The following is a 23,806-nucleotide window of genomic DNA, read 5'->3' as shown; positions in this document are numbered from 1 at the left end:
AACACATTTTATATGAAGTTAAAGTATCCTGAAATATTTTGCTTTTCTTAGGAAATTTTTGAAAACACTATGAAAAGAACATTAAAGAAAATATAAAAACTAGATTTGAACATTAACCTATGATTTTTATCCCTTCCGTAGTAGGCAAATTCTAGGATGGCCCCTAAGATTTCTTACCCATGAGATATATGCTCTATGTAATTTCTTCCCTTAGAGTGTGGGCAAGATCTGTGAATATGATAGGCTATCACCCCTGAGATTAAGTTATATGGCAAAGGTGAAGGGATTTTGTAGATGCAGTTAAGATCCCTCATCACTTGACTCAATTAAAAGGGAGATTACAAAAGAGTGCCTAAAAGTAAGAGACAAAAAGCAGAAATAGACGTGCTCTGCTGTTAGCCTTAAAGCAAACGGCCGTGTTTTGGAGAGTCACCTATCAGGAAATGGCAGGCCGACCCTAGTGGCTGAGGGCCTCAGTCCCTCAACCATGGAAGTGAATTCTGTCAACAACCAGTGAGCTCGGAAGAGGACCTCAGCTCCTGATGAGAGCAACCCTGGTGACATTTTCACTGCAGTCTCGAGACCCTGAGGAAAAGACACAGTCACGCTTTGCTTGGACTCCAGACCTATAGAAAGTGAGGTGATAAATGTTTATTGTCTTAAGATGCTAAATTTGTGGTAATTTGTTACACAGCAACAAAAATTAGTAGTAGAAAGTAATGAGAAGTTTAAAGACAGAATAGCAGATACAAGGAACAGCCACCACCGCAGGGCTGAGAGCACCCAGAGAAGAGACCCTCTACTTCCGCCAAGCCCCATACCCTGGGCTGGAATCCAGACCTTGTGGGAGAGGGCCTTATGGCTTGATGAAGAGCAGAGAAGTTGCTGTGGTGCTGCACTGGCAGAACTTTTTAAAAATCTCTCTTGTGGAACTTACTGGAAAAATTTGCTCTCAGGGGCAGGAGTCATCAAATTACAGCCTGCAGCCTGGTCTGCCACCTGTTTTTAAACAGTCTGGGAGTTACGGATGGTTTTTGCATTTTAAATGGTTGAAAAAATTTAAAGAACGTTTCATGATATATGAAAATTACATGGAATAAAAATCTGTGCCCATAAAGTTTTATTGGAGCACAGCTACACTCATTTGTTTATGTGTTGTGTGTGGTTGATTTGCACTACAAGGGCAGTTGAGTAATTGTAACAGACCGGGCCAGTGGAACGCAAAGCCTAACTATTACTCTGGTCCTTTACAGAAAAAGTTTGCTGACCCCTGCTCTAGGGTGCTAAGAGATAGCTCCTCATAGGGAGGTGTCCTGCCCGACACCTACGGCACTGTATAAAGCTGCCTTTTATAGCTGGGGTGTAGCAGTTGGTGCTCTGGGAAGCTGCCGTCTGGGTGCTGCAGGAGCTGGGCACTGGGGAAGCAGCAGGTGCCACAGGGGAAACAATACCTTCTTGCAGTGTCTCTCCAGCGCCCTCTACCGACAAAGCTTCAGAGCATGCACAAAGGGTGAATTTGGAGCTAAGAGGCAATAAATCAGTAACTCTTCAACCCAGTGCACTCTACTTTCTGTTCTACCTCTTCTGAAGCTACTCCTGCCAAAAGTCAACACTGACCAGCTAATTGCCAATTTCCCCAGTATTGAATCGTTTGATCTCTCCACAGCTTATCACCACAATGACTGCCCCATATCCTACCCCAGTATGTTGCTTACAGATTTTCTTCTTTGGCTTCACTGGCATTACTCTCCTCTGTTTTGTTTTGTTTTGTTTTCTCTTCTGCTGACTCTGAAATACTGATGTTCCCAGGATTTATCCTTCCTTCTATTTTTTCCTCTCTTTCTTCTGGGAGGATTTCATCATTCCTTTGCTTTAGTTACCATCCAAGTCCTGATGATAACAGAAATACCATCTCCATTCTTGTAATTCACCCTGAGTTCTACACTAAACTATGTTTCACTTAACTAGCCTAATGACCTCATCATCTTCCTCCAAATCCTAGTGAACTCTTATATTCTCAGAATCAGTTAATGGCATTGTCACCAGGTACCAAGTCCCAAGTTCTTTTTTCTCTCAACTTCTCCATTCTTTTAGTCATCAGGCCCTGAGATTCTCCCTCAGGAATAAATCTGCCTCTAATTTGCCTCTCTTAACGCATTTTCACTGATCTCTTCGCCCCCAATCTATTCCCTTTCTAAACCAAATCCCACATTGCTCCCAGAATTATTTGCCTTAAGTTGATCATAGCACTTTTCTGCCCCTTCCCCCTGCCAGTCTGGCCCTGCACTGGGTGCTGGTTCCCCTTTTGGCTGCCCAGCATCCCATCTCCTCTTCCATTTGGGGAGAATCCTCCTGTATGTGGTGTTGGGAGCCAGTTCTCCAACTCCCTCTGCAGAAGTTTAAGGGTGGTTATCCTCCCTGGGCTCTGAGCATCAGGGCACAGGCACCTCCGCCTAGGACTTGGAATCTTGTGATGAAAACAAAGAACAGTTGAGAAAACTCTCAAGGGCAGCGATGGGGTGAGACCAATGGCAGCCACAGGAGTGTTCCACAGGTGGGATCCCAGCCCTCTAGCTATGGTCACTCTGCCTGGCCTCTCTTGGTTCCTCCTTTGTCTCCAGTGCCAATACCCTGCTCCAAAACTTTACCACTTGCCTAGATGTAACTTCTGGCTTCCTTCCTCTTCGCTCTCAATCCTTCCTGTGTATTATTCCCAGAACAACGAAAATGGTCACAATCTACCTTATTTCCCATTATACTTCAATATATCCAACTTTGCTGCATTCAAGATTTTCCTTCCCATTCCTCAAATGTTCCTGTTCCCTAGTCCTTTTAGGACTGGGCTTTTAGGACTTGCTTGGGCTTGACCATGCCTTTGCTTATGTTCTTTCTTTTCTTTTCTTTTTTTTAATTGAGGTATAGTTGAAGTACAATGTTATATAAGTTTCAGGTGTACAACATAGTGATTCACAATTTTTTAAGTTTATATTTTCTTTTTTAACATCTTTATTGGAGTATAATTGCTTTACAATGGTGTGTTAAAGGTTATATTCCTATGTTCTTTCTTACATCTGGAATATCGTCTACTTAGTCAAGGCCCAGCTTAAGATTCCCTTTCATGAAGCCTTTCTTAACACTTTAGTCTCAGCTCTTTCTACTTCTTTCAACATGAAGGGGATCAGGATATGCTACCCCCAAATATGCCACTTTGGCATAAGGATTTTTTTGAGCTAAAGGCAATTGAGAATCAACAGATGCAGAAAGAGTTCTCTGCCCTCCCCTTATCTGCCTAAAATCAGGGCATAAATTTCCCTTTGTGAAGGTTTCCCCCCACCCCCACCCTGACCCATCACCAGAGAGAGAGAAGTGACACTGAGATGAGTTTGCATAACTAGACCTTACTACAACAGCCCGTATTTTCCATTAGTTCTCCCATATATTTCCTGGTTACTTCCACACAATTGTCATCTCTGGAAGCCCAAACCCTCTTTCCTTTGTTAAGAGGATATATGAGACCCTGAGTCTAACTGATTCTTTGATATTTACTTTTCTGTGAACTCCTGTGCATGTATATATTAATAAAAATTGTGCCTTTTCCCCCATTAATCTGTCTTTTATTAGTTTAATTCACATACTACCAGTAACTGAACTTAAGAGAGTAGAGAAAAAGTTTTCCCTCCTCAATAAACACAACCCTTTCTGTAGATACAACATAATTTCAGTTATTTCCCATCATCCTAAAACATGGCCCCCCAACCCCTCTAAAAATTCCCACTGACCTTGCTTCCCTAACAAGCTGCCATTTCTATCTCTTTTCCTTTCTTAACAAACTTCTTAAATAGAACTAGCACATTTTGTTTTCAGAATGAAATTTTCAATCCATAGAGCTTCTGTTGCCCACATCAACCAACCAAACAGCTCTCTCAAAAACCAATGACTTCTTCAGATCATTTGCCCACTTTTAAATTGGGTTATTTATCTTTCTATTATTGAGTTGTAAGATGTCTTTATATATTCTGAATACGAGTCCTTTGTCAGATATATAATTTGCAAATATTTTCTCAGAAGAACATACAGAGCACATGAAAAGATACTCAATATCGTTAGTCATTAGGGAAATGAAAATCAAAACCACAATAAGATACCATTCATACCCACTAAGATGGCTAGATCAAAAAGACAGACAGCAACAAGTGTGGGTGAGGATGTGGAAAAGCTGGAACACTTATACATTGCTAAAGAGAATGTAAAATGTTGCAGGCATTTTGGAAAAGTTTTACAATTCCTCAAAATGTTAAAAATAGCATGTTAAACATATGGGTTATAGTTTAACATGAGGACTACAGCTAAACATATATTAAAAGTATGATACAGTAGTCCCACTTCTAGGTATATATCGAAGAGAAATAAAAACATTTGTCCACATAAGAACTTGTAAATGAACATTCATAGCAGCATTATTCATGAGGGCCAAAAGTGGAAACAATCCAAATGTCCACCAACTGATGAATGAATAGATAAAATGTGGTATAGCCATTCAATAATACATTATTTGGTAATAAAAAGGAGTGAAGTATTGACACGTTATGACGTGAATGAACTTTAAAAACATTATGCTTAGTGAAAGAATCCAGTCACTAAACACCCTACATTGTATGATTCCATTTGTATGAAATGCCCAGAAAAGGCAAATTTATAGAGACAGAAAGTTGATCTGTGGTTGCCAGGAACTAGGGGGAGTAGGAAATAGGGAATGACTGCTAATTTGTATGGAGTTTCTTTTTGGAGTGAGAAAATGTTCTAAAATTAGATTGTTGTGATGGTTATACAACCCTGTTAATATACCAAAAATCACTGAGTTATATACCTTAAATGGATGAATTATGCAGTATGTAAATTATATCTCCATAAACTGTTTAAAAAAGAAAAAGATGTCTTAATACTCAGCTCCAGGGGCCATTTTTAGTCGTCCTTTCTCTGAAACTGCAGCTTCTGACATGGTTGACAGCACTTTACTTATTGTCATTTTTTAATAATGGAATAATACAACCAAATTACAAAAATTTTAGAAACTAGAGTGGTGGCAAAATTAGTGTTGAATACGAATTTCTCATGGGCATATTGTCATAGAAAACTGAGCTAACAATAATTTATTTATTTTTATAAATTTATTTATTTATTTATTTTTGGCTGCATTGGGCCTTACTGCTGCGCCCGGGCTTACTCTAGTTGCAGCAAGTGGGGGCTGCTCTTTGTTGTGGTGCATGGGCTTCTCATTGCGGTGGCTTCTCTTGTTGCCAAGCATAGAATCTAGGTGCGTGGGCTTCAGTCGTTGTGGCACGTGGGGTCAGTAGTTGTGACTCGCGGGCTCTAGAGTGCAGGCTCAGTAGTTGTGGCACTCAGACTCAGTAGTTGTGGCGCATGGACTTAGTTGCTCCGCGGCATGTGGGATCTTCCCAGACCAGGGCTTGAACCCGTGTCCCCTTCATTGCCAGGTGGATTCTTAACCACTGCACCACCAAGGAAGTCCCTGAGCTAGCAATAATTTATTTTTAAGATTAAGTTAAGATGCACGAGGGAGGAGATATGGGGATATATGTATATGTATAGCTGATTCACTTTGTTATAAAGCAGAAACTAGCACACCATTGTAAAGCAATTATACTCCAATAAAGATGTTAAAGAAAAAACGATTAAGTTAAACACTTCAAAATTTACTAAACACTTTTCTATTTTTGGTTGTTTAAAAATCTTAATTATTACTTCTTTGAAGAGCCTCTTTGTTAGGTACATGTGCCTTTTTGCCCAATACTTACGCTGATTATAAATAGGTAAGTCATTATGAATTTGGAAAATATGAGAAAATTAAAACCCATTTGGTGGTAATGATTTTATTGCACCCTATCAATCATATTGTACCATGTCTTCCAGTTATATTTTTGCAAAATCCCTCTTTTCTGTTATTTTTAGAAATTCATAGTTTCCTATGTAGGACTGGAAAATATAAAAAATTTCTATAAGACAACTATTTGACATAACTTTCGAAATTATCATAAACATTTAATCTGTGCACATGGCTTTAAAGAAAAGATATTGTTAAAACAACCTCTTAGGGAGTTCCCTGGTAGCTCAGTGGTTAGGATTCCAGGCTTTCAATGCCATGGCCTGGGTTCAATCCCTGGTCCGGGAACTGAGATCCTGCAAGCCACCCGGTGTGGCCAAAGAAAACCCAAACAACAAAAACAAACAACAAAACAAAACAAAAACCTCTTAGGCAAATTGATTACAAGCACATTTCAAAGTTTTATTTCAAGCTTTTCTCTAAGCAGGCTAATTTAAAGGTCCCTCTTCTCCAAGACATTTTGGCATTTTGGAGGAAAAAAAGCCTGTTAGGATCATTGTTATTATTAGCCTGGATACAAAGTAAAGAGTGTCTGAAATCATTACAAATCTTTTAAGTCTGGTGAAAGGTCATTGTCCTCTGCCAAGTCTGATAGTCCTCTAGATGAATTTCTAGACTTTATGCTCATTTCTACCAGAAATGGTAGTAACTCCCCAAAAGAAGCAGTTAATGACATCAGACTATAAGGCTTAGGTCTGAGACACATCTTCTTTCTCAGAACAAAAGGACATACAGAAAAAGCTCCCATTCGGGCTGCTGGCCCTTAGTCCCCCGGCCCAGAAGCAGCCATGGTTATGTCCCTTGTACTAGGTTCACACTCTGGAGATCCATCTGTATCAGCAGAGCTATGCATCTAAACTGTACAAATATTATAGCTTATAATCTAAGGTGGATTTTTTTTTTTTTTCTAAGGTGGATTTTTAAAAATCTTGTTCATCTTTAAAGACTAGAGAAAAATCCACTGCCCTCACCTAGATGAAACCAAACCCCCTCCCGTCAGGCTCTCTACCTCCACCCTGTAAACTCTGTCTTTCTTAAATTGCCATGAGAAGCTTATGTTTTGATATTCCATTACCTTGAACTGCCCTCTAGTACACGTCCAGGTCCTAACTCTCTAGATAGATCAGGCAAGTCCAGGTATTCTCTTTATTTTTAGAATTAATAGACTCAATTGATAAGCAAATAAATAATTCAATGAATAAGTGAAAGACATAGTCTGGGTGGGGGGAAATGTGATGATAAATAGTATAAAGCCTTTTTACAAAAGATAACAAAATATTTTCAAAGCTACTACCTCATTTGATCCTGACATCAACCCTGTAGGTAGTTATTATTACTATTTTGCCTTCCTCTGAACTATTTAGAATGTGAATTAGGAAAGGGGAGAAATGGATGACACTCAAGGCCAGGTTATCATGTAGAAGTGGTTATTGTGATACACAGTTCATTCATTTAAAAACATTTCCTGTGTACCTAGTATGTGCCAGGCCCCCTCTGGCGCACAGATGGTTAAACTTACTGAATCTGGAGACTGAACTCTAGCTCTATCACTTACTATTATCTCTGGATCTTGGGCAAGCTACTTGACATTTCCAAGTTTCAGTTTCCTCAATGTAAAATAAGAATAACAATAGTTCCTAATAGAGTTGTAAAAAGTAAAACAGTAAGCACATGTAAAAAATTTAAAAGTCAATAAATGCTGATGAACATTAGCCCTTATTATTAACTATAAAAAAATGTAAATACTCATCTGTGTTCTTTCCAGGTGTTTAGTAAGAGAGACAGGTGAACATATATTTCTTTTTTTAAAATTAATTAATTAATTATTTTATTTTTGGCTGCGTTGGGTCTTCGTTGCTGCACGCGGGCTTTCTCTGGTTGCAGCGAGCTGGGGCTACTCTTCGTTGGGGTGCGTGGGGCTTCTCACTGCCGTGGCTTCTCTTGCGGAGCACGGGCTCTAGGCTCGCGGGCTTCAGTAGTTGCAGCACGCAGGCTCAGTAGTTGTGGCTTGTGGGCTCTAGAGCGCAGGCTCAGTAGTTGCGGCGCAAGGGCTTGGTTGCTCCGCGGCATGTGGGATCTTCCCAGACCAGGGCTCGAACCCGTGTTCCCTGCATTGGCAGGCGGATTCTTAACCACTGTGCCACCAGCGAAGTCCCTGAACATATATTTCTAAAACAATGCAGCAAATATAATAGAGATATGAACAAAATGATACTCCAGAAGATAATTCAACTAATTACACCTGGGGGGACTGGGCATCCTTCAGGCCTGAGGACTGAAGAATGACCAGTAGTTTGCTACACAAAGGGCAGCGCAAGGCCATTCCAGAACAGAGGGACAAGTTTGTGTTAGAGCCACAGGTATTGAAAGGTAAGGGGAAGTTTATTGCTCCAGATCACAGAGTTGGGGTGAGAGGAGGGAGCACTACAGGAAGTGGGAGATGTAGTCAGCAGTCAGATGGTTCAAACTTTCTCTGCTTCTGAAACTATTTGAATTCAGTGGTTTCTAAACTGAGCTGATTGTCAGGAATGTCCAGGGAGCTTTCTTATGAGATCCCAAGATCCCACCTTCAGAAATTCCAACCCATTATGTGTGGGTGGGGCCCAGGAACACCTTTGAAAAGCCCCCGGGGTAATTCTGCTGCTGAATCAGGGTTTGGGGCTGCTTTTATGGGGGAAGGGTGAGCAAACAGGAGAGTGCAATACCTCTTGTAAGGCAGGTAACTGTGCAGGACGTATCCTGACCTCCTTCAAGTCTTTGCTCAACATTAAAAAAAAAAAAAAGTCACCCCCCCATCTTTTTTACCTAAACACTTATCTTCTAACAGTTTACTTACTATAAGTTTACTTAGTATATTAACTGAATCCATTCATTAGAATGTAAGTTCAACAAAGGCAGTGGTTTTTCTCTTTTCTTTACTAGTGATCCTCAGATCCTAGAAGTCTGGCGCATAGCAGGCCTTCTGTTTTTGAATGAATGAATCAATCAAGGAGTGGACGATACGAGAATTTGGCCAGGACGGAGGCTGTGGAGAAGAAACGTGTAACCTTGATGCAGGCAGTTTGCTTAAAAAGGAAAAGTGAGGCAGTTGGAGAGAGAGGGGCACAGGTTAAAAAAATACTGTGATAGGGAGGAAGGCTAGTTTTTCCTTGTTTTCAAGTTTCTTTCCGATTTCACTCTCTTGCTTCCGGGTACATAAACTCAAAGCCTGCCAGAACTTCCCACCTGGTCTCCTAAACTAGCTAACCGTACACCTGGGACCCACACCAGCGCAGCCGAAAAAACCCGGAGAACTCAATTCTTTCAAGGACGGGCGTCTGCCGAGGCGGCGCGCGACCTAGGCTCAAGCATGCGCAATAGACAGAGTCACCAGCGTGCGCGGGAAGCTGGGCCGCGTTCGATTATGATTGGCTGTCGTGGCGCACTCCCACCCACCGAAACGCAGCGCTGGATGCTGATTGGGTGTCTCCGCAGAGGCCGGACGCCGCACGGGGGACGAGGGAGGGGAGGCGGGAAACAGCTTAGTGGGTGCGGGGTCGTGCAGTTCCATCAGGCAGGCGGCGGAGAGGTTCCGAAATGGCGGTGCAGCCGAAGGAGACGCTGCAGCTGGAGAGCGCGGCCGAGGTCGGCTTCGTGCGCTTCTTCCAGGGCATGCCGGAGAAGCCGACCACCACGGTGCGCCTCTTCGACCGGGGCGACTTCTACACGGCGCACCGGGAGGACGCGCTGCTGGCCGCCCGGGAGGTGTTCAAGACCCAGGGGGTGGTCAAGTACATGGGGCCGGCAGGTGAGGGCGGGGACGGCGCGGGCTCAGGGGAGGACCCCGCGGAGTTGGCTCCTCTCAGGAAGTGGGAGGGTTTCGGGCAGGGAGACACGGGGGCGGGGACGCTGGTGCCTCGTGGGGGCACTGCGCGTGCTCCGGCCCCTGCCTGGCCGAGTGGGGCACCACCCGCCCCCTGCCCTGCCTCCGCCCTGAGTCTGTTCCTCCGGAGCTGCCTCAGATCTGACCTAATAGCGATGGCTACGTGCCAGGATTCGTGCGAGGCGTTTTAACACATTGTTCTATTTAATTTTGCTGCAGTCCGCGTGGGTGTCTGCTTCTCGCTCCTGCCTTGGCTCTGTGGATATCATCACAAACGCCGCCAAACCTCTTTATCACAAACGCCAGTCCAGGATTGAGATTTAGAATAGAAGGGGGTTAGGGAGACCGTTTTATGTCACCAGCGTGATTTTGCCTGTTGGGCGAACGTGATTTATATCGCTGTTCAGCGCAGGGACCTATAGTGTCTACTGTTAATAGGCAGTATTGCCAAGTGGTCAGGACCTCGAACTGGAGCCAGATTGCCTGGCTTCAAGTCGCAGCCCCTCCATTTACCAGCTGTGTGGCCTTGAGCTAGTCATGTATGTCTGTGCCTCAGCTCGGCATTCAGTGCCCTCGGTAACCCATCCCCATCTCTCTAGCATCATCTCTCCCTGGAAAGCTACAAACTTCTCACCTTGTAGTTAGATGTTCTGAACATCTAGTTTTATGTTAATCTCTTTTATCCCTGGCTCCTAGGAATGAACATAATAGGAGGAGTAAGGAGTTGTGGGTTTTAGTCCTGCCTCTGCCATATGCAGATGGAAGGTTACTGACAAAAGATGTTTCATTCATTAGATAGACATTTATTGAGTGCTGCCTTGTCGGGCAGGGTTATGGACACTGGGAGTACATAGATCAAAAGGCAGTATCCCCACCTTCACAGAGCTCCCCCTAGTGGAGAGCAAGGCAGAAGTAATTCCAATTCCAGGTGAAGACCTATGGAGGATGCTCCATAACAAGTTGCCAAAGAGGCAGAGGCAGGATTGCCTAAGACTGGAGCCATCATAAGAGGCATTACAAGAGAGCTTAAATTTCACTTGAGTCTTGAGAAACCCTGTACCCATTAGCAGGAACTTTCCGTTTCCCCTGAGTCCTCCCAAACCCAGGCAACCGCTAATCTGCTTTCTCTCTCTAGATTTGCTTATAACATAGGTCTTTTGTGACTGACTTCTATCACTTAACATTTTCAAGGTTCATCTGTGTTATCAGTACTTCATTTCTTTTTATTGCCAAATATTCCATTGTATGGATATACAATATTTTGTTTAATCCATTCGTTAGTTGATGGACATTTGGGCTGTTTCTTGAACCGATACTTTTAATGTCGTCTGTACCCATTCTCTCCCTCCCTGTTGTGCCGGTGAAGAGATGAGCCTTTTGCTGTGGTCTGGATCCCCTCTCCTCTTCTCACAGATGGCTTTTCTGTTGATCATTTCGTCTCTCTTTGGTTCATTCTTTTGGCATTTAGGCTTATTCACATCCTTTTAGCTACTTTTCAACAACTATCAAAACATTATTATAATAAGGCCCTGTGAGGTGGGTTAGTACCTAGCTTCAATTTATAGATAAGGAATCTGAGTCCCTAAAAAAGGAAGTTCCTTATCTTTTGCCTCTTTTGCTGTCAGAACTCAGCTTAGAAGCATCTCCTCTTGGAAGCCTGTCTTAATTCCCATCTTAAGGCTGCCTGGTTAGCTGCCCCTCTTACATGTTCCCTGCCCTAGGACCTTCTCATTACCCTAGACACAGCATTTATTTTACTCTATGCCAATATACTGAAAGCTCCCAGAGGGCAGGAACTCTGTCTTAACCAGTCTCTGCCTTTGAGTCCCAGCACCTGGCACAGTGCCCACATGTAAGCAGACACATTATCAGCTGAATGAAGATGGGGGTTCCAAATTATTCTTGAAGAGGAGAATCTTGTATCAACCTGAGGTTTTTCTTCTGCGCCAGGTGGAGGCTGGGTAGCTTTCTCTTCCAGTTCCCCTTCAGTCTTACTTCCCAGCTTTCAGACTTAAAGTATACAGCCAAGCTCTTCACCAGGAACATCCAGTGTGTCACAAACACTCCTTTGAGAGAAATAGTATCTTCGGAGGATAACCTTGATGGTTGGGCAACCTATCTGGAGATTAGTAATGGAGGAAGTAGGGGAGGCCATGGTGGGGAGGGGAATCACATTTGCCTCTTCACCCACCCACTCTTAAGAAATCAGCACTGGGGACTTCCCTGGCAGTCTAGTGGTTAGGACACCATGCTTCCACTGCAGGGGGCACAGGATTGATTCCTGGTTGGGGAAAGATCCCGCATGCTGCGTGGTGTGACCAAAAAAAAAAAAAAGAAAGAAAGAAATCAACACTGTTGTGAATGTGTTCCTGTGTTCCTGTTGATTGTGTCTAGAAAAAGACTGAGGATTGCTCTGGATCCCTCTGTCCTTGGCCTGTCAGATAACATTGATGTGCAAATAGTCAGGTATAAGTAATAGGGAGTGGTGGGGCTTGTGGATCTGAGAGTGCTTGTTCAAGCACTAAGTGCTTGTTCAAGTGCTAAGCATTCAAATTCAAATGCTTTAAAAGCCCAGTGCTGGCCAGACAGCTATGCTGGTACATCCTATTGGGCTGATGATTTAAGACCTGTTTCTGAATGAGGTGCCAGACCAGTGTTACTTTGTCTTCTAAATTAAAGGATGATATAACACTGTTTTGAAATTCATTGCTGTATTTACTGGAAGTTGCTGACCGATACTTACAGTGGCATTTATAAGTGTCTGTGGGAGAAATTCATCTCTAATTTTGTATTAACTCTGGTTCAGTGCTTTCCGTGAGCAAATTTTTTTTAATGATAATATTTTGTCATATGAGTAATGTTACTTATGTAGAATTCAACTGGATAAGCTGATAGTGTGTTCAGTCATTCTGGTTTGTTTTAGACTGAGGGGGGGTGGTCCTGGGATGCTGGACTTTCAGTACTAAAATTTGGGGAGTCTTGGGCAAAATGGGATGAGTTGCTCACCCTATGTGCTAGGCAAAAACGGGAAATAATTTAAATGGGGCCTACCATTCCACTGAGGTTCTGGTCCTGAGGGAGTCTTAATTGGGAGATATGAGTCTGTTGCAGCCTGGATAGGCCTTAGATCCCGCTTATGCCTCTGAGAATGTTAGTACAGGCTTTGCTGAATGAGTAACGTTCACAGTAAACATAATTTTCATGCAGCTTTCCAAATGCAAGGTAAAGGAACAGCAGTATATTCAAGTCTGTAAGAATGTGGCTGTGTTGAACTTGCCGAGTTGAAAACTGGTGGCCTAAATAGTGTTTTCTTAAAAGTTTGAATTAATTGCCTATATTTTAAAGATTGGGTAGTTTAATGAAAAAATTCAGATTTTGAGCTTTTGAAAATTCTGCACAGTTGGAAACTCTGGGCAAATTAGCAGTGGGTTGGAGTTGAGTGGCTGCTTCCTCTGACCTACTGAGTCTAGATTTTTCCTTTACCCTGACGGGCTTTCCTTGTTTTGCCACAGTTCCCACCATTTGAAGTCATTTTTCATCTGTCAGTTGTGCTGTTCTTCCTTTGGCTTTCTCTGCTCATTAGATACCTGCCTGGTCCCTGTAGGTATGTTCGCCAGTTCTAGGTTAGATCTTAAGGAATGTTCTAGGGAATAACTTTAGAGAGGCAAGATTTGAGCCGGTTTTCAGGGTGTCTGTGACAGCAGGGGGGGATTCTTTTTTTTTTGTCTGCATTGGGTCTTCCTTGCTGCGCGCGGGCTTTCTCTAGTTGCGGTGAGCGGGGGCTACTCTTTGTTGTGGTGCGTGGGCTTCTCATTATGGTGGCTTCTCTTGTTGCAGAGCACGGGCTCTAGGCGTGCCGGCTTCAGTAGCTGCAGCACATGGGCTCAGTAGTTGCGGTGCGCGGGCTCTAGAGTACAGGCTCAGTTGTTGTGGCACACAGGCAGCGGGGATTCTTGTCCACTACTTATAACTAGTGAACTGATATTGAAAGTATCAGCTGCATTTTGCTGTACAAAACAATTGTATTACGTCATTTAATTAATCTTTATGCTTATTTGTATTTGATATTTGTACTTGATATGATCTGTTGTTAAATTTAGGTTAAATCTTTCATAAGATCCAGAATTGTCAGAATAATCGACAAGTATAATCTGAATTACCTTTAAGTGAATAATTTGTATTACCTATATTATATGAAAATTGAGTTTTAATTCCATTTGATGATGTGGGTGATTTTATTTATTTTGTAACGAAATTGTTATTTACAAATCAAAACTAAGGTGAGACACTATATTCCATCTAAGACAATTTTTCAGCCTTGGTACAATTGATATTTTGGACCGAAGAATTAATTCGTTACTGTGAGGGGCTATCCTGTGCACATTTAACAACATCCCTGCCTCTTCCTACTAGATTCTGTTATTATTCCCTTTCCCCAGTTGTAACAACCTAAATGCCCCCCAGGCATTGACAGTTGTCGGCTAAGGGAGCAAGATCGTCCCCCGTTGAGAACCAGTGATGTAAGATGAAGGCCAGGAAGTTCGAAAACTCGGTTGACTGGATAGGGGAAATGGATGCACTCATACTTTATGGGTGGTAGTGTTAATTGGTACAGCCAACCAAGAGGGATAGTCTGCAATATTTATAAAAATCACACATATCATCCTTTGATAAAATCCAGTTTTAGGACTTTATCTCACAGATACACTCAAATGTTTGGAGAGTGAAGCACATACAAAGTTATTCATGCAACACTGTTGTAATAACAAAGATTGGAAACAACCCATAGGTCCATCAGGAAGAGACTAAACTATAGAAATTCCTTAGGTTCATTGGAACGTTTGCAGCTGTAAACAGAAAGAAGCTGATTATGTATTGATGGAACAATCTCCAAAATACTATATCAAAGTTCAAAAAAAAGATACAGTACAGTGTGTATAGTGTGCAACTATTTATGTAAAAGAGGAAAAAAGCAATACTTTATATTTGCTTGTGTGTGCCTAGGCTATGTTTGGAAATATATTCTATAAACTGATAACACTTGGGTGGTGAACTGGATGTGTAGGGGACAGTGGTGAAGTGCAAGTCTCCTTTTTGATGTACCTTTTTGAGCCTTCAAGTTTTTTTTTTTTCTTTTTTTTTGATGTGGATGATTTTTTAAGTCTTTATTGAATTTGTTACAATATTGTTTCTGTTCTGTGTTTTGGCTTTTTGGCCGCAAGCCATGTGGGATCCCACCTCCCTGACCAGGGATCGAGCCCACACCCTCTGCATTGGAAGGCCAAGTCCCAACCACTGGGCCGCCAGGGAAGTCCCTGAACCTTCAAGTTTTGAACTGTGTTACCTATAACATTTTATTTTATTTTATTTTTTAATTTTATTTATTTATTTATTTATTTATTTATTTATTTATTTATTTATTTATTTATTTATTTATTTATTTATGGCTCTGTTGGGTCTTTGTTTCTGTACATAGGCTTTCTCTAGTTGTGGCGAGCGGGGGCCACTCTTCATCGCGGTGCGCGGGCCTCTCACTGTTGCAACCTCTCTTGTTGCGGAGCACAGGCTCCAGACGCGCAGGCTCAGTAGTTGTGGCTCACGGGCCCAGTTGCTCCGCGGCATGTGGGATCCTCCCAGACCAGGACTCGAACCCGTGTCCCCTGCATTGGCAGGCAGATTCTCAACCACTGCACCACCAGGGAAGCCCACCTAGAACATTTTATAATGAATAATAACTAATTTATTTTTATGGACCTTTTGAAAAAAATCCTATACAAATACTGTTGTAGTTATTACATAAGAGTTTTATTCAAACTTGTGAAAAACAAATGATAAAAAAGGACAAGTAGGATTAGCTGTATATATATGTATATATATATATATTGACTCATTCTTTTGTCTTTGTGTCTTCTCAGTTTTTTATTTTGATGTGTAGGCTCCCAGGTGCAGAGGGTTATGTCTGTCCACCATTTTATACCCTTCATCTACTAAAGTCTCTAGGATATGTAATAGGTGCTTGATAAATAGTTTATTGAGTGAATGAATTACTGGGAAAACATAGCTTGGGGGGAGGCATTGTGTTAGGTCTTCAACACTTGGGACTTCAAATCCTCAAATCTGTAACATGTATTTTTAATATTTTTCTTTAGGAGCAAAGACTCTGGAGAGCGTTGTGCTTAGTAAAATGAATTTTGAGTCTTTTGTAAAAGATCTTCTTCTAGTTCGTCAGTACAGAGTTGAAGTTTATAAGAATAGAGCTGGAAATAAGGCCTCCAAGGAGAATGATTGGTATTTGGCATTTAAGGTAATTATCTTCCTTTTAAATTGAGTTGTGTTTTTAAGAGTAGACAAAATAAAAACATGAGAGAATTCTGTGTTGGTTTAATATTTTAGCCAGGTTGTGATAGTAAAATGCTGTGAGAAACTTTAATATTCTTTAGCATGTGGTTTTTAAAATCACAGTTTAATAGCAATTCAGAAATTCAGTAAATCCTTATGATGAGTATGAATACTCTGAGCTTTGTCACTGTCCCTAAAACCTAAATAATAAATAGCCTTTACATAAAGTTGAATACGAGCATTAAAGAAGATTTGATTTTACTGTTTTTGAAGTAATATCATTCAAATTTACATATCCCAAATATCTATTTATACACATTGGTAATGTGTTTGGATATTTGTATGTTCCTTTCTCTTTCATTAGAGTGTAGTTTTTTTAGAAGTGTGGAACTTTGTTTAATGCTGATCATATTCCTAGGTGTGCCTAGAAGGGCTTATTGACATGCTTCTAATTCCTTCATGCAGATGGGGGTACTATTTTGTTTTATTTAAGGACTATCTTTATTTTTAGTCTGTAAAATCATGTTTCTGTTTGTTCACACACAATACCTTCACATAAATATTGGATAATGGTTAAAATGTTGGGGAGGTGAGATTTATCCTTGAAAGGGAATAAATGTGTGGTAAGGCAGGACAGTGTTCTGGGCTTGTATTTGGCTGATCTCATTTCTCCTCTGTCCCTCTGCATGACCTTGGCAAATTTCCCAGCCTTCTCCTGTATCTGTTTCTTTGTAAACAGTAAAATTAGAAGGTTTTTAAGATGTTTTCTGACCTGAAAGGCCTGTGAAAGTTTTTTTGTGAGGTTTAATACAACATTTCAACATTTGATGTTGGTGCTGCCCCAGATAGAATGTTCTTCAATATTCCTTCCATATTGCCTGCTGTCACCACCCCCCCCCGCCTTTGTAAATGTTGACATTTACTGAAGATTATATCTGAGAGCATTTATCATTCTTTATTATGGAATTTCCTCAGAATTTTCATTGTTACTTTACTGAGAAAAGTGGGACTTATAGTTTTATCCTACATTTTGAAAGATTTTAATAGAAAATTGAGGGTATCGCAAAGTGATGTTTTTCTATCTCATTCTTCACAGAGCTCAGTTAGTAACAACACCAAAATGTGGGATCATGAGTTCAACTGATTAACTGGATTATCAGCCCATCACACGTCACTCCTTTGTGTCATCAGAATCCTTTGAGATGCATTGTTTTTAACCCCTACCTTTTAGAACAGGGGAAAAAAAATCTACAAATATGTATCTTTATCAGGTTAAAAGATAGTATCTTCATCCTGATATTTATTTTAAGAAGTTCAGATCTAAAACTGCTAAAACTGATTTATCTTTTTTTAGCTTATTGATTCTATTGTAAAGTATTAGTGATATTTAGGGTAGTTGACCTCTATAATTGACTTTTTTTTTTTTTTAGTGAGATGAGATACAGTTGTTTTACATTTTTGTGATTCTTTTATTTATTTATTTATTTATATTTTTTGGCTGTGTTGGGTCTTCATTTCTGTGCGAGGGCTTCCTCTACTTGCGGCAAGCGGGGGCCACTCTTCATCGCGGTGTGCGGGCCTCTCCCTATCGCGGCCTCTCTTGTTGCGGAGCACAAGCTCCAGACGCACAGGCTCAGTAATTGTGGCTCACGGGCCCAGCTGCTCCGTGGCATGTGGGATCTTCCCAGACCAGGGCTCGAACCCGTGTCCCCTGCATCAGCAGGCAGATTCTCAACCACTGCACCACCAGGGAAGCCCTATAATTGACTTTTTTTTTTTTTTAAATTTTTGGCCTTGCTTTGTGGCTTGCGGGATCTTACTTGATAAGCTAGCTACTAGTTCACTTTTGAGAGTTTTTTTAAGGTGTGCATAACCTGTGCGTGTAAATCCAAAGCATGTATGTGAAAATATGATGTTCACATTTGTGATTGAATCAGTGCTTTTAAAATTTGAGTATCAGGTAATACTAGCTTTCCATTTCTTTTTTTTTTTTTTTTTTGGTCACAGGGATCGAACCCAAGCCCCCTGCAGTGGCAGTGCGAAGTCTTGACTGCTAGACCGCCAGGGAACTTCCTCCATTTCATTTTTGATGCAGATTTTAATCAATAATCCATACACAGTTACAGGATATTCAGAACCATATTGAGAAAAGATAAATGATTATCATGATTATGATGCTAAAGACATTTGAGAACTATTGATGGCTACTGGTTGCTTAAATTTGGCTTGTCACTGTGCTCATTCGGTCTATTTCTGACTCTCAAGTTTCATACCATGGTCCATCAGTTGGCCCAGAAATGCCTCACGTTAACAGCAACCTGTCAGCTTCTGATCATGTTGAAGTACTGTTACCCACCAGCTTGACACAGGTGGAGCCAAAAGCAAAGAAACTTGACCCTTTACTTACCTTGTACAGTCTTAAAGAGATTTCTAATCTTTTTGAAATTTTGAAAATAGGTCAGGGACTTCTCTGGTGGTCCAGTGTTTAAGACGCCGCACTCTCAATGCAGGGGGCCTGGGTTCGATCCCTGGTCAGGTAACTAGATCCCGCCTGCCACAACTAAAGATCCCGCATGCCGCAACTAAAAGATCCCGCATGCCTCAAATAAAGATCCTGCGTGCTGCAACTAAGACCTGGCACAGCCAAAAAAAAAAAATTGGTCAAAGACCCTTTATTTGGAAATCATTGATCTAGAAGAATCTCTGCATTTTACAAATAAATACATTGATATAAAGAGATGTCTATCCAAGGTTAATATTTAAGCTAATAATACTGTTTTTCTATGTGGTATAACTACTCAGTGAAAATTCTGACATGTGCAACCTATAGGTAGTTTGGCAGAGTGTAGAAATTTAGGCATACCATTGAGAGGGTTATCACTTTGGGTACCTCAATGATTGTGTGAGTGAGTGTAAACTTAGATGCTAAATTTCAAACTGAAAATCGCTTTTGATACTATTATTTTTAGATGTGCCCAAGTGTTCTGAAATTAATTGGAAAAGTAGGGAGGATACTTTATAGAAAATGTGGTAATATTAATTGGTTATAAGTAATTTTTTTTGGTAAGAAAATGTTTCATTAATAAAATTCATCTAGGTTGGGTAATTTCTGTTGGCTAGTAAAGTTTTAAGTACATTCAACAGTTTCTTAAAATTTTTCTTTATTTTTGCTTAGGCTTCTCCAGGTAATCTTTCTCAGTTTGAAGACATTCTCTTTGGTAACAACGATATGTCAGCTTCCATTGGTGTTGTGGGTGTTAAAATGTCTGCAGTTGATGGCCAAAGACAGGTTGGAGTTGGGTATGTTGACTCCACACAGAGGAAGCTAGGACTGTGTGAGTTTCCCGATAATGATCAATTCTCCAATCTGGAGGCTCTCCTGATTCAGATTGGACCAAAGGAATGTGTTTTACCAGGAGGAGAGACTGCTGGAGACATGGGAAAACTGAGGCAGGTAAGGAAATGGAGTGTAGAGATAGAGGAGAATCCAAGGCTAGGAATGGCTCTAAATTAACATAATACTGTTTTACTTAAGGAAAAAAAATTTACAAGTCAAAACCTCTTAAATCTAATCATAGCAGGATTTTGAGGAATGTCTTGATGTTTATCTTTGACAGAAACTTTGTATCTTTAATAGGACTTCAGAAGGAGCTGTTTCTTGTTTAAGACTTGTTCTACCTCAGATCATCCCCCCTCCCCCTGCCTCTCGAAAGAGTAACTCAGTGCCATTTTAAAGGGATCACAATTGATAAAAGGAGTGCTTTCACAGTTGGGGGGTGCAGGGTGGGGAAGAGGTGATTTAAGGCCATTAAAGAAAAAAAAAACTATGACTGTATTTAGCATGGATATATCAAATAAGTTGCAGTTCTTCAGGATTAATTTTTAATAGTTCAAGTGGAACTTTAGCCTATTATTATTATTATTATTTTAATTAATTAATTTTTGACTGCATTGGGTCTTCATTGCGGTGCGCCGGCTTCTCGAGAATCGCGGTGGCTTCTCTTGCTGCGAAGCACGTGCTCTAGGCACACAGGCTTCGGTAGTTGTGGTACGCAGCCTCAGTAGTTGTGGCTCGCAGGCTCCAGAGCGCAAGCTCAGCAGTTGTGGCGCCCGGGCTTAGTTGCTCCGCGGCATGTGGGATCCTCCCAGACCAGGGCTCGAACCCGTGTCCCCTGCATTGGCAGGCGGATTCTTAACCACTGCGCCACCAGGGAAGCCCTAGCCTCTTATTATTTTACTGATTCTTTTATTTTAACAAAGTTCGATTTTGCTATATGTATAGATATATGGTTTATTATTTAGATATTTAAGGGATGTTGTATTCCCCCCAAGGATCCTATTCTTCTCATGAGCCTCAAATACAATAAGAACTACTTGAGAGTTAGCATATCTGTGATGGGCATTTTTAGCATAAATAGTATTTCGGCAACTTTCCACAAGTATTATTCTGTTAAGAGTTTTTACTATTGAGACTATTTTTTGAAAGCTTTATGTGAGCCTAATTTTAAATTTCCATGAAAATTTCATTTACAGATGTTAATACATATATTACCAATGTCTTCTTGCATGTTGTATAAAAATTTAATGTGGGTTAATAATTTGTTAAGCTGTTGTCACTTTATATTTGTCAGTGATACAGCTTTCCTTATTGCTTTTCTTGTTCCTTTTCTCCTAGTAATTTAAAATATTTCTTGTAAAATAGGTTATTCAGAGAGGAGGAATTCTGATCACAGAAAGAAAAAGAGCTGACTTTTCCACAAAAGATATTTATCAGGACCTCAACCGGTTGTTGAAAGGCAAAAAGGGAGAACAGGTGAATAGTGCTGTGTTGCCAGAAATGGAGAATCAGGTATGTGGATTACAAATGTGAATTTACCATTAAATAGTGACTTTTTAGAAGGCTGCTTCTGTCATCTATATCTCAAAGCCTAAACTGGATCACTGATATTTAAGCTTATTTTAATCTATGAAGAAGCTTGTGAAAAACTTAAGGACTGACTAGAAAAATCTAAACATAACCTTAAATATAATTTCATTATATTTACACAATATATATCCTTGGGGTAAGGAAGAGTTTGTTTTATTGGTTTCACCTGAAAGAGCCTGATTACTGTCACCTAAGTAGGTGAGGTAGCTTAGTTGTTTAGGGGGAAAAAGACCTATCAAAGTTTTATAATGTACGAGCTGTGGGGTTTTTAATAAAGTACTTCAGTTTCATTATCTGTCTTAAAGGATCGTTGTGGAGATTAGGAAGTAATAAGGGTGAAAGTATATACAGTGCATAATAATTGCATAATGTTACATTTAAACAATTCAAAAATTGGCACTGGTTATGTATGTTCAGTGTAGAAATGAATATGCAAACAATGTAACTTTTTATGGGATTTTTCAGTGGTTGAAGTTTATCTTCAGTTTTTCAAATCTTTGAGGTAAGTATGGTTTGAGGGATGTATTTTTATGGTAAAATATTAGAAACTTGACAGGTTATTTGTGGATCACTGATAAGTAAAATGAATTGTATATTTAAATAAGAGCAAGCTCTAGCTTCTTATAACTTTGAAAATTGATTTCAAACTACAATAAACAGAGACTATTATTACTATCATGATTTTGCAGTGATTGCTTATCACATAATAGTTTGATCCTTATAAACTAAGTTTACCTTTGATCCTTATAAACTAAGTTTACTTTTCTTGTGTGACAGAATCAAAAGCAGTTGTGTATGAGCAATAATCCCAGTATAGACGTTCCCTGACTTATGATGGTTCAACTTACAATTTGTTTTTACTTTACAATGGTGCAAAAGTGATATGCATTCAGAAGAAACTGTACTTCGCATTTTGACCTTTTCCCGGGCTAACAATACTCAGTGCAGTTCTCTCATGATGCTGGGCAGGGCAGCGTGCAGCAGCTCCCAATCAGCCACGCAATCACAAGGGTTAAACGGCCGACACACTTACAACCATGCTGTACCCGTAGAGCCATTCTGTTTTTCACTTTCAGCACAGTATTCAATAAATTTTGAGTTATTCAACTTTATTATAAAATAGGCTTTGTGTTAGATGATTTTTCCCAACTATAGGCTAATGTAAGTGCTCTGAGCACATTTAAGGTAGGTGAGGCTAAGCTACAATGTTCAGTAGGTTAGGTGTATTAAATGCATTTTACATTTACAATGCATTTATTGGGATGTAACCCCATCATAAGTCAAGGCAGATCTGTATTAGAGAAACTTACTTCAGTGTTGAAAATGGGAAGAAGCTTTTAGGGCTACTAAAAGGTGTTATCATCTGTGCCTTGTGGTGACGTAGCAGGAGATTCTTGTGACAACCTTATATATTTGTTAGAGTTTGGCAGAGGCAGATAGATGACTGTGTTGTCAATTAGGAAATATATGCACTTTCACAATGAATCTGGTATCAAGTATAAGTAGAACTTGTCATTGGGCTATCAGTTTGATGTCCTTAGCTTCTTTATTTTATGTTACAGTAGTAATATAGGCAGTTTATTTAAACTTTTTATTTAAATATACATATAGGAAAGTGTATATATCATAAGTGTATAACTAAATTTTCATAAATTGTACCCACATGACCAGCACCCATGGAACAGAATAGTACCAGGATCGCAAAGACCCTTTTTTTTTTTTTTTTTAAAGTCTTTAAGTAAATATATTTTACTTTAACTTTTTTGTTTTTTTTAATTAATTAATTTATTTATTTTTATGGCTGTGTTGGGTCTTCGTTTTTGTGTGAGGGCTTTCTCTAGTTGTGGCAAGTGGGGGGCCACTCTTCATCGCGGTGCGCGGGCCTCTCACTATCGCGGCCTCTCCTGTTGCGGAGCACAGGCTCCAGACATGCAGGCTCAGTAATTGTGGCTCACGGGCCCAGCTGCTCCGCGGCATGTGGGATCTTCCCAGACCAGGGCTCGAACCCATGTCCCCTGCATTGGCAGGCAGATTCCCAACCACTGCGCCACCAGGGAAGCCCGTAAAGACCCTTTTTGTTTTCTTCCAGTTGTTAACCTCCACCAAGGGTAACCCTGCTTCTTACCTCTGACAGTATGGATTAGTTTGGTCTATTTTTGTAGTTTATATAAATGGACTCATACAGTTCATGCTCTTGTGTTTGATTTCTTTTGTTCAGTATCATGTTTGTGAGATTTATCTATATTGTCTCATGTTGTTGTGGATTGTTTGTGCTTATATCTGTTGTGTGTAGTATTCCACAATGTAAACATGCCAGGCTTTATCCATTTTACTCTTGGTGGACATTTGCATAATTTCTGCTTTTGGCTATTATAAATAATGTTGCTGTTACAGTAAATTTTCACTTTCTGAAAATCAGTTTTTAGTCTTAGGTTTATTTAAACTTTGATTTTCTTGGTTTGGATTGGGAAAGAACAGGGAAAATTATAGTGTTTGAAATTTATTTTCATCTTGCCATTTGTTTTTTTAAAAAATCTCTGGAATTCTAGTGATAGTCATCTTTTATTTTAAATTCTTAATCTTAGGTTGCAGTTTCTTCATTGTGTGCAGTAATCAAGTTTTTAGAACTCTTATCAGATGATTCAAACTTTGGACAGTTTGAACTGACTACTTTTGACTTCAGCCAGTACATGAAATTGGATATTGCAGCAGTCAGAGCCCTTAACCTTTTCCAGGTAAAAAAAATACATGGGTTAAAAATATTGAGTGGTTAAAA

The 23,806-nt window shown here is 40.3% G+C and overlaps 1 protein-coding gene across 2 annotated transcripts in view; it reads left to right on the top strand.

Moving 5' to 3' along the window:
• The first annotated feature begins 9,381 nt into the window (after positions 1-9,381).
• MSH2 (mutS homolog 2) overlaps positions 9,382-23,806 on the top strand; it is a 73,931-nt gene continuing 59,506 nt past the window's right edge. Inside the window, exons 1-5 of one of the 2 annotated variants that reach the window (XM_082358057.1) lie at positions 9,383-9,689; positions 15,914-16,068; positions 19,279-19,557; positions 20,806-20,952; positions 23,616-23,765. In XM_082358057.1, the coding sequence (XP_082214183.1) occupies positions 9,479-9,689; positions 15,914-16,068; positions 19,279-19,557; positions 20,806-20,952; positions 23,616-23,765 (942 nt within the window). In that variant the 5' untranslated portion in view covers positions 9,383-9,478. Of the gene's footprint in view, positions 9,690-15,913; positions 16,069-19,278; positions 19,558-20,805; positions 20,953-23,615; positions 23,766-23,806 lie in introns of both variants that reach the window. The other variant, XM_082358058.1, reaches the window with a different exon arrangement.

The sequence above is a fragment of the Balaenoptera borealis genome (assembly GCF_965194805.1).
Source record: "Balaenoptera borealis genome assembly, chromosome: 15".
Taxonomy (NCBI): Eukaryota; Metazoa; Chordata; class Mammalia; order Artiodactyla; family Balaenopteridae; genus Balaenoptera; species Balaenoptera borealis.
Note: the sequence above shows the minus strand (reverse complement) of the source record. Positions and strands in the feature narration are given on the sequence as shown.